At 35.1% G+C, this 18,788-nt stretch overlaps 2 protein-coding genes across 2 annotated transcripts in view; one reads left to right on the top strand and one right to left on the bottom strand.

Moving 5' to 3' along the window:
* Window positions 1–18,788, bottom strand: part of LOC123268762 (GTP-binding protein RAD) — a 332,020-nt gene that overhangs the window by 302,495 nt on the left and 10,737 nt on the right. The window lies entirely within an intron of this gene.
* On the top strand, window positions 108–18,380 carry LOC123268754. The gene is made up of 2 exons (XM_044734106.1): window positions 108–333; window positions 14,630–18,380. The coding sequence occupies exons 1-2, from the start codon at window positions 328–330 to the stop codon at window positions 18,029–18,031; spliced, it is 3,408 nt and encodes a 1,135-aa protein (XP_044590041.1). The 5' UTR covers window positions 108–327; the 3' UTR covers window positions 18,032–18,380.

Here is an 18,788-nt window from a genome sequence, read left to right on the forward strand (position 1 = left end):
AACTCTATATACTCACCACGGTGGACAAAAGTTTTATTAACAGTAGATAGTATGAATCCTTTTCTTTATTGTCACTATAATGTCAAACTGATAACATGACAAAACAGTATTAGATCTATTGAATGGAATGTATAGGTTGATAAAAAATAAGGATGCGTATCCCATAATAAGTCAAGTCTACTTTTAAAAGAGCACGGTGAATCGACTGAAAATAATTGCAATACGATCTGACGTATAAATTAATTTATGTAGGCTTATATTAGAAGTGACGATCATAATTATTAGTAGTATTAGTCACGAAATTCAATCAGCGGAATTTACTACTTGATGGATGTAAGTTTAAAATTTAATTCATAAATAATTAATACTTAGAATTCACGTTTACGACACGTTTTAAAAAAAGATAACTTTCCGATAACTTCCCGTAAAAAATAACAAATACTTATGAATTATTATCAATATTTATTATGATGAAGTAAAGAACTTCTTTATTATTAAGAAATATTTTTGATGCTAACAAAACCTTATTAACATAAAAGAAATATTTGTTAGTACCAAACAAGATTTATTAATATTTAATAAATATTTCTGAGGAGAACTTATCGATAGAAAGCTACACACGAGCCTGTACTAGTGGTGTACACGGTTCTATGACAATTGATCCCGGACATTTGATAACACGACAACTAATACCGCGACAACTGATAACACGAATATTGATACTAGCGTCAAATGATCCAACAGACAACTGAACCCATACTATATGAAATATGATGTACAATGCTATAATATGCCAAATGTTTATTAAAAATCACCATACTACAATTAGGTACAACTTGTATATAAAATAAATATAATATAATATATAATATAAAAAAATATAAATATAAAATTACACAAATAATCGGGCGCACAATAATAAATATAAATTATTTAATAATATTATGCGCAATTCCACGAAGATATGTTGACAGATTATCTCGAGAATATTCATTTATAATCGAACCACAGTGGTTCGATTGGCACTTCTAAAAAGTGAATATTCACTTATTCAAGTGAATTTTGTAGTAATCTATTTCTTTCGTTTTATAATTTATTCAAGTTATAACTATACTCTTTACAATATTCGGATGAAGTTAATTAAATCTCACAATAAATAATCAATCCCGTAGAATATAGTTATCAGAAAACAATACAATAGATAAAGTTCGTGTATAAATAATAATGTCAATATAGTACTTCGCGATTACAATAATACGATGCGTGAAATAAAGGAAAATAGGATGTGTCCTAGACCGTAGGTGTGTATATCTCAGTGGCTGAGGAAAATCTGCCTCATGCCCTTTGACTCTTGAGGGTGTTAGCCTTTGCTAACACTTAGCGTTGGTCTTGGGGTCCCGTGACGTCATGAGCCCCTTGAATGCCGGGGAAGGGATTTTATGGCCCAAAGAGTACGGTGGTTGACGCAAAATTTCCGAGAGTGGAAAAGTACTCCCACAATTTTCACTAATTCATGTTTATAAACACTCTATAGAGAGTACAACTTAACATAAACGTTTACTTTTGTCTACATATATTTTGATCTTGACATTCAGCGCGAAACTGCCTGCATCAAGCTGAGTAATTTTATATTCCACTAGCAATTTGCCTCGGCTCAGCACAAGTATTTAACAAAAATTTTCAAATTATTCATAATATAAGATAGCCTCCCGAGTCGAAATTCGAGTTCCGTTTTAACCGTAATTTTTTCCCATCTCAATTTTACGGTCAAAACAGACTTGGCGCTGTATTGATAGCTCATTTAAACTGAGCCTGGTTTCACCGTAACTAGTGGAGTTTTGTCCCATTGTACCACGATTACGGTCAAACCAGGCTTGAAATAATAATAATAATAAATAATAAATTAAATTTTAAAATACTTAGGGGTACGTGTTCAAATCCAACTGAAATCCCATTTATTTATTTTCTTTTGTTTTAATCACTGCAATAATAATTATTATTATTATGAATAATAATAATTATTATTATGAATAATAATAATTATTATTATGAATAATAATTATTATTATTATTATGAATAATAATTATTATTATTATGAATAATAATTATTATTGTTATAAAAAATAAGTAGTAGTAATTAATAATAATTGTCATTAACATAAAAATTTGTAACTAACAATTATTACAATTACTACTATCAAAATCGTTTATGAGCACAAAAAAATATATAAATTAATTTTGTAATAAAAAAAAACAAAAATGAATGATTTCCTAAATTTGGGAGAGTTTTTTTTTATGAACAGGGGTTATTTATTGTCCAGTTTGTACAGATTAAGGAGTAAGGAGATAGGAGGAAAGGATTACTTATGATAATTTAACCTAATACGCTTCGTAAATAAAGAAATAAATAAAAATCGCTTTGCCCTAACCGAGAACCGAACTCGGAACCTATCGCTCGCCAAGACTTACGCGCTACCCGCATCGCTACACGGCCGATTGGTAAAAAGCGAATCTCAGTAGTCTCATAAACTTTTTAAATGATGCGTCTTGAAATGACTAAGTTCTGAGTGGAATCTGAAAAAGAACTTTACGGGGAAATTAATTAAATGAATAATAATAATTTTATTATTATTTCTATTGTTTATTATTATTATTTATAGACATTCAAAATTGAAATTTAGCTTCCCATTCTCAATTATTTATCTTATACTTCTAATTTCAATTGTAAGATTAAGTAATTGCTTATTTTCACGGGGTGTGAAATCAACATGATTAGATTATTTTCTATTTAATAGATATTTTTTTTTTTTTAGAGTAAATCTAAAATAGAAAAATTTTTTTCAAAAATGTTTTCAAAAACAAATTATGAAAAATTTCTAATTTTGGGTTAAAAAAAAGTTTTAGCAAAATATCGAAAAATCGATAATTTAAAAATTTTTTTTTTTCTACCTGTAAAATATTTTTTTTTATCAGAGTAAATCTAAAATAGAAAAATTTTTTTTAATTTTTTGAAAAATTTGAATTTTATATATTTCCTGCGATATTTATTTTACCTGCGATTCTTATATATTTTAAAATATTTTGCAGTGAAAATATGTGAACTAAGCTGAATTTAGAAAAGAATGATATTTTTTTTCCAAAATTCAAATTTTTGAAAAAAAAACCCTTCTCTGAGATTATTATTATTATTATTTCATTTTTAATTTTTAAATGTCAACTTTTCATGTTTTTTATTAATTTGAATTTTCGCGCCTAAGAACTACAAGATGGCAAGAGAAATAATAATAATCAACAAGACGACAAATATAGTAATAATATTTATAATGATAATATTATACTCCTAGAAATTTTTACGGTCAAAACAGACGTGCGTACGCCTATTTTAACCGTATTTATTCTCCGATACTGTCTTGTACGGTCAAAACAGACTCGATTTTCAGCGGCATATTAGACTTTAAAGAGTTGGCACATTTTACGGTCAAAACGGGACTCGAATTTTGACTCGGGCTATGTCACCCGGGGATAGTGTATCTTTACAACCGTGAAAGAATTTTTCAAATCGGTTCAGTAGTTTTGGAGCCTATTCAATGCAAACGAACAAACAAACAAACAAACAAACAAACAATCAAATCTTTCCTCTTTATAATATTAGTATAGATTACCGATTGTTCAGCTTGCAGCAGCTCTATGAAAGTCCATAAGTTAACGTGGGCTTTTTCGACGTGATTATGCTCAATGTCTTTACTCGGTCAATACTAAACCAGAACTACTCATATAAGTATACCCGATGTACTTCGTCTCTCACAAATATTTCGACAGCTCTTATTGTCTGTCGATACCTCTAACTATATACTTTTTAACTTCCCGCTAAGAAAATTGAAAATTTTCAAAAATCGGAAAGTTATTGTTTTCACCCCGTTTTTTGAAAACCGAGTTTTCATCAGATCTCGACGTTTTGAGGTCCTAGGAAGCTTTCCTGACTATTTCCGCGGTGATGTCACCGTGTGTGTATGTGTGTGTGTGTGTGTGTGTGTGTGTGTGTGTGTGTGTGTGTGTGTGTGTGTGTGTGTGTGTGTGTGTGTGTGTGTGTGTGTGTGTGTATGTAAATCTCTCATAACTTTTGTTATGTCCTTTGTAATGTTTTTTTCAGAATTTCTATGAAATTTTTAGTCTGACCAGTTTACGCTCAAAAATTTTCTAAAGAACTCAAAAAACTGCGTTGAATGCCGTAAACCGCGAAGAAATCGGTTAATTCATTCAAAAGTTATTGCGGTTTGAAAATTCAAAAAATAGTGTTCTATAAAACTTCCATTAGCCTTTTGAGCTCGAAGAGCTCAAAAGCACAGAACAGCGATTTATTTGAGCTCGGAGAGCTCAAGATTACACATAAATTATATTTTTGAGCTCGAAGAGCTTAAAAAATAAGTGAATTGTTGAGCACTTAGGTATGGAGGTAGCGGGAAGTTGCAGGGATGGCCTTTAGGGTCAACCGTTTTCCTAATTTTTACTCTTATCTGCTAAAGTTAATCGGCTAAAGTCATAAATAATAACTAAATATTTTATGCTATACTGTTCTACTTACAACTAATAGAAAGACAATAAACTAAAATATTGGGAATTTTTCTATCTCTAGGAAAACTCAGCTCGATATATATATATATATATATATATATATATATATATATATATATATATATATATATATATTAGGGTGATTCAAAAAAATCGAATATTTTTTTTTTAACTTTTGAAATTGAAAAGTTGGTTCTCAGGCACCTCTAGAAAATTCTCACCAAATTTGAGCTCTTAATATTGATAGGAAGATTATCCTCATCACAGTTTTACATTTTTCGTTAATCTTTTATAAAAAAAATCATATCTCATTATCAATCAATTTTTTAATCACATCTTTATACATATTTTTGTAGGAAATTGAATGATCTACAAAAAAAATCTAATATGTATAAGCGATTACATTGACCATTTCAAAGATATCCGAGATCAAAGTTCAAAGAATTTATAAAAAAAAAATTTTTTTTTATTAATTTCCTATCACATTGGAAAATAATAATTGTCAAATAAATATGCAATATTTTTGTAGGAAATTTAACGCTCTACAAAAAAGGTCTGATATGTTTAATTGATTACTCCAACCGTTTAAAAGATATTCGTATCCGAACCCCAATGCTTTCTGATTTCAATAATTTTTTAATAACTTTTTCAAATTTATCTATTAAATTCATGACTTTTTGAAATTTTTACGAGAATTTTAGCTTATATTAATTGAATTAAAGTTTTTTAATCTTTTTTTAACCTTTTTCATGAATGTAAAGAAGCTTTACTTTTAGAAAAAGAGAATTATACGTCTGTTTTTATTACTTAGAGATAAATTAAAATCTATTTTTGAGAAATAAAGGTTCTTATTTTAGAAATATCATAATACATATAAATAAAAAATTAGGAAAACGGTTGACCCTGAAGGCCATCCCTGCAACTTCCCGCCAATTCTATACCTAAACGCTTGAAATTGCACTTATGACGTTTTAGAGCTCTTCGAGCTCTTAAATACAATTTGTGTATTATTTTGAGCTCTCCGAGCTCAAAAAAATAGCTTTTGTATGCTTTTCAGCTCTTCGAGCTCAAAAGTTTGATAGAAGTTTAATAAAACACTATTTTTTTGATTTTCAAATCGCAATAACTTTTAAATGAATGAACCGATTTTCATGCGGTTGGCGACATTCGACGCAGTTTTATCATCCTCATAAGTGATTTTCAGGTTTTTATTGATCGAACCAAAAATTTCGGAGTAATCCCGAAAAAACACTTTTTTCGGTTTTCTTTCGTTCACGATATCTCTCGAACAAATCAACCGATTTTGACCGGATTGGCGGCGTTCGGCGTGGTTTTTCAAGCTTAAGAGCGGATTAGTTTTTGAAGTTGATCGATAGAGCCGTTTAAAAGATATTCCAAAAAAAACACTTTCAAGAATGATTTTTTTCTTATTTTTTTTGAGATTTTTCAAGATTTCTTTGAATCTATCGGTCCGAATCGGTTCAAATTCTCAGGAAATCTAAGTTCAGGGGAACTCTTTAGAACGCCGTTTAGTTCGTTCCGATCGGTTCAGTCGTTCAAAAGTTATAAGCGAGTCACATAGTCACACACACACACACACACACACACACACACACACACACACACACACACACACACACACACACACACACACACACACAAGAAATCACATCACAACCATTTATCCGTTATCTGGGAGTGATGCTGGATGCACGACTCAACTTCAAACAGCAGGTGGAACATGTCAGTGCCAAAGCGTCAGTAGTGAGGGCTAGTCTCGCACGGCTGATGCCTAACATCGGAGGCCCAATGCAGAGCAGGAGGCTACTATTGTCATCAGTAGTCACATCAGTGCTCACTTACGGAATATCCATTTGGGCTGATGCACTGGAAACCCAAGAATCATGGAGAAAAGCTGGACCAATATACCGACTGAGTGCCCTACGAGTAGCTAGTGCCTTCCGCACTATATCAGAAGAAGCAGTGTGCGTCATTGCTGGAACCCTACCTCTTAGAGTTCTAGCAGAGGAAAGACGGGCCCTTTACCAACGAAAAAGGTCAACTGCACTGAGCCCGGAAGAACTTAGAATTGAAGAACGGCAGAAGAGCATAGGCCGATGGCAACTACAATGGGATGCTGCAGAGAAGGGTAGGTGGACGCACCGTCTCATACCTCGGGTCGACATTTGGCTTAACCGGAATCACGGTGAGGTCAATTACTATCTTACGCAGATGTTGTCGGGACATGGGTGTTTTCGAGAGTATCTACACCGCTTTAAGCACGATGACTCTTCGGAGTGCCCGTCCTGCCCAGGAGCTGCTGAAGACGCGGAGCACGTCTTCTTTGTATGTCCTCGTTTCGATCCACAGCGTGAAGAACTGGAGAGGATCCTGAACCAGAGAATGCAACCAGATTCACTAGTAGAAGCAATGTTGTCATCAGAAGCTGCCTGGAACGCTACCAACACGTTTGCAACAGAAGTCCTTAAAGACTTGCGTTCCACCGAAAGAAAAAGAGCAAATAGCAGAAGATAGAAGGAAGATAGTTAACACCTTAGCCACCAGAAGGAAGAGCAGTAGCTAGATCCTCCCTTCACGAAGTAATGCCTGACGGCGGTTTCCATGAGGGATTAGAGGAAAGAAGGAAAAGGGGTTTAGGGTTTAGTGGGTAGGGGCGTTAGTGTCGAGTTAGTATGACGCTGCGTCGAGTCGCCACATATCCAGGCCAAACAGCTATGCCTAGAATCCGTAAAAAGGATTCCCCCCCCTACAAAAGCAAAACACACACACACACACACACACACACACACACACACTCGGGGCAGAAGAGATACTGCTACCGGGCGCGTCTCCCCGAGCGGATGGGAGAACGCTCGCTGTCCTTGGATGACACCTAATCTCTTAGTTGATGAGGTACAGCGGGTAGGAGCCAAGCAAAATAACCAAACAAAATAAGCTCCCGTGGACAAAACTCCCCTTTAATGGGTTGGTCACACTAACTGACCTAGCAAGACGATTGGTTCCCAGAAAAACCTCTGGTGCCTCCACCGAAGCCGAACCAGAAGCCAAGAAGAACAGCAACGAGACCGGAGGCACTTATTATCCGTCCAGCGAACAAAGATAAGTATTCTGAAATACTTACACGGATCAAGGCGGACGTTCGCCCAGATCAGGTCCGCAACACAGTCGAGAAGATACGCAGGACCGCGACAGGGAACATTCTCATCACGCTGTCGAAAGGCAGTAGTGATAGAGGTAAAGACCTGCAGAAGACTATCGCGGGAATACTTAAGGAGGACGCAAATGTCATTAGTACAGGACCTGAAGAAGACCTGGAAATTCGCGATATTGATGATACTACAACTAAAGATGACATTCTAACAGCTTTACAAGAGGCAGCTGGAAACGATTGTGGTATAACAGTAGAGGCCATTAAAATTCGTAAGGTCTTACGTAGCAGAACACAAATTGCGTCGGTGACTCTGGCAGCAACGGTAGCGCAGAAAGTGGTAGGAGAACACGGTAAGATTAGGATCGGCTGGACCAATTGTCGTATTAGAACAGTACTAAGACCAGTCCGATGTTATAAATGCTGGCATTTTGGACACCGTGCGGTTCAGTGCACAAGTAAAGTCGACCGCTCCAAACTTTGCATTAAATGTGGAGAAGAGGGACACAAAATCGCCGAATGTAATAAGCCTGCTAAATGCGCACATCAATCCGGTACAGAGAATAACGCCCATCATGCCGGCACAAGCAGATGCCCAGTATACCAAGAGGCACTCAAGAAGATAACTGATAAACGAAAATGAGAATACTGCAGCTAAACATCAATCACTGTGAAGCGGCACATGATTTGCTCATGCAGACAGTACGTGAACAGAAGCTTGACCTTGTGCTTATATCGGAACCGTATAAACACCTCGGCGGCCAACCATGGGAAACTGACTGCACCAAAAAAGCTGTCATATGGTCCTGTCGCAAGCTCCCCTTCCAGAGTGTCGTTAACAATGGCAGCGCCGGCTTTGTAGCAGCATCGGTAGATGGCATCCGCTTTTACAGCTGCTACACACCACCTAGCCTCACTATTGTTGAATTCATGGACTTTCTGGATCGACTGACGGAGGACGCGAAGCAGTACTACCCAGTGGCAATAGCTGGAGACTTCAACGCCTGGGCAGTGGAATGGGGCAGCAAACACACCAACGCTCGAGGTAAAGAACTACTGGAAGCTTTTTCTACGTTAGATGTAGTATTGTTAAACAGCGGCGATGCGCCGACGTACACTAAAGGAGACGCAAGTTCTATTGTGGATCTTACTTTTGTCAGCAGCAGCCTCATCAGAGGAAACTACGACTGGAAGGTGATGGAGATCTACACGGCCAGCGATCACAATGCGATTCTCTGGGAAGTATCAAAGGACCAGAATCCGAGAAGACCGGCTAAGAAACTTGACATCGTTGGGTGGAAGGTGAAATCCTTTGACCCAGGTGCTCTAGTAGCTGCCCTAAATAGTGAACCGCTTACTACTAGATCTGCAGAAGAAATGACCAAGGACTTGATGAAGAGAGTGACCCAGGCTTGCGACACCTGCATGCCTCGTAAACGGGGCATGAACCAAAGACCTTCGGTGCACTGGTGGAACGAACACATCAGCTTCCTACGGAAAGAGTGTCTCAAGAAAAGAAGAATATCTCAGCGTGGTTATCGGCGGCCTGACTCAGCGGAACTAGTCGCAGAATACAAGAAAGCTCGTCGAGACTTAAACAAAGCCATCATGGATAGCAAGAAGAACTGCTGGAAAGAGCCAATCAACGAGGTGGAGAAAGACTTGTGGGGCAGACCTTACAAGGTAGTCATGGCAAACTTGAAATACCAGCCAATGCCGTCTCCTACGTGTCCTCAACTCCTACAGAAGATCGTGACTGCACTGTTTCCACGACAGCGCGTTTTCAACTACCTGTTGACACAAGACGAACTGAATGATATCCCACCTGTGACGAAAGAAGAACTGATGGAAGCTTGTAACCGCGTCGGGAATAATAAAGCGCCGGGATTGGACGGAATCCCTAATATTGCCTTGAAAACATCTATTAAAGCAGCGCCAGCGTTATTCCTCGATGTCTACAACATCTGCTTGAAGGAAGGGATTTTTCCTCGGAAGTGGAAACAACAACGGCTGGTACTACTTCCTAAAGGAAAAAAGCCACCGGAAGAACCGTCATCTTATCGTCCACTCTGCATGTTGGATACAGCCGGTAAGATACTCGAACGTATAATCCACCAAAGGATAGAAGCAGTTGTCGATCCACTATTAGCAGACAATCAGTACGGATTTCGAAAAGGACGATCAACCCTGGACGCAATCAACCTGGTTGTCGGTATAGCCAAAGACGCAATCGCCGGTACCAGATGGAAGGGTGGAACGAAGAAATATTGTCTGGTGGCAACCCTAGACATCAAAAATGCCTTCAACTCCGCCAACTGGGATCGCATCATGCAGGCTCTTCAAGAGATGAACGTACCAGGATATCTACGAAGGATAGTCGCTAGCTACTTCACGAATAGAGTCCTTAGATATGACACGAAGAATGGTCCAAAGGAGTATGATGTTACTGGAGGCGTCCCGCAGGGTTCTGTTCTCGGTCCACTTCTCTGGAATATCATGTACAACGGATTGCTGAGACTGAAACTACCAAGAAATGTCAAACTGGTAGCGTACGCGGACGACGTAGCCGTAGTAATCGTCGCCAAGCATATTGATGAGATAAATCATATGTTCACGATCACCTTTGAGCGAATTAACCAGTGGATGGACACAGTAAACCTACAACTGGCTAAACAGAAGACCGAGGCTGTACTTATCACTAGCAGAAAAGTGGTGGAAACGATCAATTTAAACGTCGGAGACCAAGAAATCACATCCCAACCATTCATTCGATATCTGGGAGTGATGCTCGATTCCCGACTTAACTTCAAACAACAAGTTGAACACGTGACCGCCAAAGCATCAGCAGTAGTGGCTAACCTAGTACGATTGATGCCCAACATCGGTGGCCCGAAGCAGACAAGGAGGTTATTGCTATCATCAGTAGTTACATCGGTCCTCACGTATGGGATATCCATTTGGTCCGACGCACTTGAGACCCAAGAATCATGGAGGAAAGCATGTCCGGTTTACCGACTGAGCGCGCTAAGAGTAGCCAGCGCCTTTCAAACAATATCAGAGGAAGCAGTGTGCGTCATTTCTGGAACTCTGCCGCTTAGAGTCTTAGCTAAAGAAAGACGGGCCCTTTACCATCGAAAGAGGTCAACTACACTGAGCGCTGAAGAACTAAGAATAGAAGAACGGCAGCACAGCATCTCGCGATGGCAACTTGAGTGGGACGCCGCAGCAAAAGGAAGATGGACACACCGCCTCATACCAAAGATCGACGTTTGGCTGAGCCGAAACCATGGTGAAGTCAACTATTACCTAACGCAGATGTTGTCAGGACATGGGTGCTTTCGAGAGTATCTGCACCGCTTTAAGCACGACGATTCTCCGGAGTGCCCGTCTTGTCCAGGGGTTATTGAGGACGCAAGGCACGTTTTCTTTGTGTGTCCACGTTTCGATCCTCAGCGTGAGGAGTTAGAGAGGATCCTGAACTGGAGAATCCAACCAGAGACAATAGTAGATGCAATGTTGTCGAATCAAACTGCTTGGAACGCTACAAGCACTTTTGCCACAGAAGTGCTTACAGAGCTGCGTTCCATTGAAAGAAAAAGAGCAAATGACAGAAACTAGAAGGAAGGAAAAATAACACCTTAGCCACCAGAAGGAATAGCGGTAGCTGGATCCTCCCCTCACGAAGTAATGCCTGACGGCGGTTTCCATGAGGGATTAGAGGAAAGAAGAAAAGGGGTTTAGGGTTTAGTGGGTAGGGGCGTTAGGGTCGAGTTTTAGTATGACACTGCGTCGAGTCGCCACATATCCAGGCCAAACAACTATGCCTGGAATCCGTAAGAAGGATTCCCCCCCCTAAGATAAAAAAAAAAAAAAAAAAAAAAAAAACACACACACACACACACACACATACATACAGACATAGTGACAACATCGCGGAGGTGGTCAAGGAAGCTTCCTGTGACCTTCAAACGTCGAGATCTGATGAAAACTCGATTTTTGCAAAACGGGGTAAAAACAATAACTTCCCGATTTTTGAAAATCTGAGATTTTTAGCGGGAAGTTAAAAAGGAAAAATTTTAATTTATTATATATAAGCGATTTATTTCAACTTAAAATCAAGGAAAATATAAATTACATTACGAAAATACATTTTTTTAGGCTTTATTTATATAAATTGACTTTTATTGCAATTAGGATATTTTTCTCGATGTTCTTTGACAACTTGCAACAAATATTGAAATTGCTCTTCATTCTTAGTCAAACATTGGTTGTATTCGGTTATTAATGCCACTCCTCGCTCTGCAACGTCATTTACAACTTTTAATTGTTTAAAATAATTTTGATTTTCTCGATAACTGTCATCAGAAGACCACAATTCAATGTCAAGATCTAGAAAATCGTATGTAATTCAAATATTTTAAACAGATTCAAAGATTTTTGAGAAACAAAGTCACTCAAGTCTTTCTGCATTATCAAGTTTAGGTTGTTTTGATCAATTATAAATTTTTTAGCTTTAGGATTCATAGCTTCACGAGTTTTTACAGCTTTGACAATTTTTTTTTTCATTTCAAGTGGAACGGTTTCATCGAACAATGATAAAATGGCAAGTTCATCATTTAAATACCACAAATGAAGAGTCATTTTGTGGCAAGTCGCGGAAGATATTGAAGCATTTATTTCTTTGTACTCAATAAGTTTTTTTAAGAATTCTAAATCATGGTTAGCAGCTGTAGTCGCAGAAGTCGTTGAAAACCAAGCATTTAAATAAACCATGACTATAAAAATACAAATTTGCCGCAGACTATTCAATTCTTTGGGAGTCAGTACAAATTCATTTCTAAAAATGAATATTTTTAAGCAATAAATGGCCTTCGCCATCCATCTCGCATGATGTACTGCACCAGGGTATTTAAAATAAACTTGATCTTGAGGCATTTCTCCGAGAAAAACAAGTGACAGTTCCAGGAACTCTTTGTAATCATCTCGTGCTTGTTTTAACTAGCAAAAAAAAATCAGTCAAATTTACATAACGAATTGATAATTTTATCTTATATTTATAAATTTTACTTAACCATAGTTGCAAACATTTTTTAATGAAACTAGATATTTCATTTTTTTTATTTGAAAGAGTATCAGCGACAATAGTATCTTCAATACCAGCTTTATATTTGGTCTTATCTATTTTGTCCCATTCTTTTTTAAATCGTCCGAATATTGGTACGTTTGGTCCTGACGATACCGGCCAATATACTTCAAACGCACTTCGTAAAGTGATTTCATAGATATGATGGCGACATGGTAAGTAAATTAATTCTCTTTCCAGAGCTTTTTCAATTTCAACACATGTTCCACGGTGAATACCTGTATAGTAAAAGTAAAAAGTTATCTTTAAAATTGGTAAACTGTAGTAGTTTAAAATTAAAGAAGAAATTAATGAAAAAGTCAAAATACTTTCTTGCTGAATCCAAAAGTATTAGTCTGGTGATTTTTTCCGTTTCAGGTTTTTTGTTATTTTTAACCATTTATCGTGACATCGTAGAATTTTTTTCACTGAATTTTCATAACTACAAGTAGGAATTTCATTATTTTTCCATAATTTTACAACTTGATCTACTGTATTTTTAGCACTCTGTTTTACTGAATACTTGAGAACGAAGCTGATAAAAAAATACACACATAACCTCTTTCAGCGTTGGTAACTTGAGTTCAAGAATTTTTGGCATAGGTATACCAATTAAAGGTATTTCCTTACTCATTGTAGATGTGTAAAAAATAAATAACAATTAAATTAAATAATATATAACAGTTAGCTATTATTTGATTATCACTACTAGAAGACTTTATTCAGGAACTCTAAAAATTATGTACGCAATGTAGAAATGTACATAACAGCATAGAGAAACAATCGTAGATGGCGCTAGTACGATAAGTTGATCAACAGAACTACCAATGTTTAAAATAAAATGCTCAGATTAACCGAAAAAATATATTTAATTAATGATTTTATGGGGAAAAAATTTAAAATAAAATTTTTAATAAACCAGTTAAAAATAGCAAGTCGTGATTTTAAAGGCAAATTAAATAAAAAAAAATCTATAATAAAAGTTGATTGGAAAATATTATATACTTGGAAACAAATTAAATACAAAGAAAATACTTTAATTTTATTAACATAAGCTAAAATTCTCGTAACAATTTCAAAAAGTCATGAATTTAATAGATAAATTTGAAAAAGTTATTAAAAAATTATTGAAATCAGAAAGCATTGGGGTTCGGATACGAATATCTTTTAAACGGTTGGAGTAATCAATTAAACATATCAGACCTTTTTTGTAGAGCGTTAAATTTCCTACAAAAATATTGCATATTTATTTGACAATTATTATTTTCCAATGTGGTAGGAAATTAATAAAAAAAAATTTTTTTTTGATAAATTCTTTGAACTTTGATCTCGGATATCTTTGAAATGGTCAATGTAATCGCTTATACATATCAGATTTTTTTTGTAGATCATTCAATTTCCTACAAAAATATGTATAAAGATGTGATTAAAAAATTGATTGATAATGAGATATGATTTTTTTTTATAAAAGATTAACGAAAAATGTAAAACTGTGATGAGGATAATCTTCCTATCAATATTAAGAGCTCAAATTTGGTGAGAATTTTCTAGAGGTGCCTGAGAACCAACTTTTCAATTTCGAAAGTTAAAAAAAAAATATTCGATTTTTTTGAATCACCCTAATATATATATATATATATATATATATATATATATATATATATATATATATATATATATATATATATATATATATATATATATTAAATACCTTAACTATTAATAATCAATGATTATTAATCATGAAAAAAATTTTTTTTTGCAGAGACAACGATCATCTATAGATCCTTCTAATTATAATGGTACTCCTCTACAATTACCGACCAAGAAAAAGAAACTATTACAAATTGATGATTTCTGGTTAACATCTTCATTACACTTGTACAATTATCTTAATAATCGTTTCATAATTTTCAATTGTCAATGTTATCACAGACATTATGATCCAATCGATTTTTACGAAAATATTTTCATCAAGAAACAATCATATTTTGCTTGTATCGTTTCTAATGATGACAGCCGTATACGACATATGTGTTTTCCAATTATGCTTGGCTCGATGATTGATTTACACTTACGACCCCAACATGAATTAGATCCTGATGTATTTGGATGTTTCATCATTAATGGTTCATTAAAAATTTTACCGAATTTTCAAACAAATAATTTAAATTCTATACATATTTATAGTTATAAAGATGAACGTTGTGTTCGTTGGGTTGTAAAAACCAGTAGTAATACATGTCGTCTGTACTACTCTACAGCAAAATCAGAACAAGTTTTATGTGAGTTCACTGATAGTACAAACTTAAATAACACTTCAACTGATGATGATTGTTTCTTTTCATTTTTAGAGTTTGATAAAAATGATCGAAATGACAACTCCCGTAAAAAAAATCCTGATGATTCGAACAAAGACAATGAAAATTGGATTAACTTCATTAACCATGTTAATCCTTATAATTGTAATGATACAACAGTAGAAACATACATCGACGTATTTCAATTATTGTTGAAAGACTATCCGCAAATAGATGACTTAGCGAATAAAACTATTATAACAGCTCCTATGATCCTTTATCGAGTTGTGACTATGACTAAGCATACGAAATTAAAACAAATTTTCGAGAGTGGTAATCTTTTTTACGTTTTATCAAAGAAAAAACACATGACATTAATTAAAGATTTTGCGAACATGTATTTGAATATTGAAGGTCAAAAGCATGATAAAATTCGATATACTTTAGATTTGACAAAGCGGTCAATTAACCGGCAGACAAGGAATAGCAAAGCGTTGCTGTACCCACGCGATGCTGATTACTTTATATGTTACTTAACATGCAAAGAAATGAAAGATGCAGGTGAGACAATCAGTTTTGCTCATTATGTCACTATCACACTTCCGATCAATGAAAAGTTAATTCAACTAGAGATATTCCAATCTCATGAATATGATACTCCAGGTGGCTTACGAATTATTATCAATGGCTTTCTAACTAATTGTTACGTTGAAAACTCTCTGATCTCTTTGGTAAACTTTAAGCGACGACTCCCCATGATAACATTTTTTCGCTTAGGTCATCGGTATTTATTCACATATACTAAGGGGTATGTCTTAGTTAAGTACAGCAGTAAGTATAATATATTTGTGTCGCCATACGAAGCACAAAATTTGTTTCCTGACTGTTTCGATAATTACTCGCAGTTCAGCCGTTTTGGTTGTTTTGCTCGACAATTATCATCATCTATACTAAAAACACCACCTCCAAAATGCACTGTTACAATAAATAATATACGAGGTGCATGTAATGTGTTAAATAGTAGATTTAAAGCCCAAGCTTTTCTTACATCAATTGGTTACAATAGTGCTATTATTTATCAACGTCATGGAGAAAATGAACTGCTCTCCCTGAATAAAAAATATTCAAGAATATCATTGTGCAAAAATAACAATAATTCTGATGGTGGTGAAGGAAAATTATTACCTATCGCTAGAGAAAACCATATTGCGTTTGCATGGCTAAAATACGCTGAGAGATGGGATATTAAGCCAAATAATCAATCAATACTTGACAATTATTTCAAAGAGTTAGATGCGACGATACTTAAGTCCCCGCAATCAGCCATACCCCGCGACGGAAGTGAGTTTTTTGGTGTTATTACCAGTATGATTGATCCAAACGCGGATGCCAGCAATGAGTTTTATTTAGAATTCTTAAAATCCATTTTGCCTACTAAATATTTGTTTATTGATAATCGATTCTCTCTCATTATGAACAATGATGAAAATGAAGTTAATTTGCTTCATCGGGCTACTGTGAAAACGATAGCCAATATACCCGAATACAAGCAACATCTTCGAGTCTTAATCAACAATGACAGTATAGTGATACCTCTGTATAATTATACACCATTAACCATCAGCAGTATTAATGAAATTGATAATAGTAGTACAGAAATAACGTGCAAATCACCAGAACGCCTACGAAAGAAACGGAAGTACAATCGTAACAGTTATACTATAACAGCACCTCAAAAATTGTGTAATAAATCTTTCAAGTCACAAAGGATTCAAAATTCTTCGATGTTTAAATCCATGGAAATCATGACAGAATGTGAAGATTATTACAATTTGTATACAACCAAGTTGTTCGGTTTGTTATGCAGCAACGACTACACTGATCGAAATACAAATCAACTAGTATTATATTGTGCTTTTGGAGATGTCGGTGGTGGCTGTATTGAAGACGGTATTATATTGGATAAGACTTTCGTGGCTAATGCGCCAAATAAATTGATTTCAGTTACATTAGCTGTAAAATTTATGACTCAAGATTCTGGTTACAATGCGCATGATAAAAAACATACTCATTTTCAATCTGAAAAAAGTAACGCATCAGTAAAAAATGAAAACGATATAAATACCGGTCGGAAGAGTAGAAGAAATAGTAAATCATTACAATCCCTTAATGTGAAGTATTCACCAATCAATCGTGAAATAGATAAGTGTCTTATCTTTGGAGTAATTTCAAGTAATCAAAAACTGCTTACTTTCAAGAGCAAAAATGTTAATATTGTCGAAACTAATTTGAAAACTCATAATTTTTATGTTATCTATTGTGTTGAATTTACGCACCACGAAAAAACTATAGAATCTTACTACAATGAAAGTACTAATACGTTAATAATTCACTATCGATATATGAGACCTATTGGAATCGATATGAAATTTTGTAACAAACATGGTCAAAAAGCAATTGTTTCATGCGTTCGAGACCTAAGTTATTACCGTGCTTGGACAAGAAGTGGTAAATGTATCCATCCACAAGTTTTATATAGTATGCAAAGTGTTATCGGGCGGATGGCCGCTGGTCAAGTTCATGAAATGCTATCAAATGAAGAGTGTGGGTTTAGTGAAAATGGTGAAGTAGTGGCACCTATGTCATTTGTAATTCATTCTGTAGAATCTTCAGTTAAAAGTAAAATAACAGCAGCATTGAGAATAGATTTAATGACTCAGCAAAATGGTTTTGATGCGAATATGTGTACTGGATTAGCTTTATTAGCTACTACACAACATGCAGGAAATTTTACCGATAGTTATGCACGACTACATTATTTGAAAGAATTATTCAAATTAAATGGTATAAATTTCGAATTTTTATAGCATTGATATTGATTATAAAAAATTAAAAAAAAAAATATTTTTCTCTAACGTATGTCAACCTAATAAATTCCGTTTTTTTCTGGAAGTTCGCAAAACAAATATGTTTAAACAGTTAAATTTGATTAGATTTAATATGAAAAATTTTGAAAATCCTACCAAGTACTTTATGCATATTTTTGTAACGAAAATTATTCTCATTAATTTTCATAGCAGTTATTATCAAAGTTTTCAGTTTTTGCAATAGTGGAAGAAAGAAATATAAACGCAATAGATAGAGAGAGCTGAAAATACTCAGAATTTTTAGTGACATCAGAATCCAGCAGCTAAACTCCTCTCCTTTCTCTAAAATGAATGGGTGATTGCAGAATATTTTACTGAAAGGTTAAATACGCTCAGGTCTGATCAGGCCTGTTCATGTCTGAAGCGTGAAATACGCTCAGGCCTGTTCATGCCTGTTCATGTTTGAAGCATTAAATATGCTCAGCCCTGTTCATGACTGTCCATGCATGTTCATGTCTGTACATGCCTATAAAAGTTAATTAAATTTACCCTACGGTAGGTTTTTAATGGTAATCAAAATACTTTTATTTATTGAATAATAAAATATACCGTTTATTGATAATTTACAAATTATGACAGGCATGAACAGGTATGATCAAGTCTGAGTGTATGTAACGCTTCAGACATGAACAGGCATGGACAGACATGGACAGGTATAATCAGGCCTGAGCGTATTTAACACTTCAGACATGATCAG

This window comes from Cotesia glomerata, linkage group LG7 (assembly GCF_020080835.1).
Source record: "Cotesia glomerata isolate CgM1 linkage group LG7, MPM_Cglom_v2.3, whole genome shotgun sequence".
NCBI classification, from domain to species: Eukaryota; Metazoa; Arthropoda; class Insecta; order Hymenoptera; family Braconidae; genus Cotesia; species Cotesia glomerata.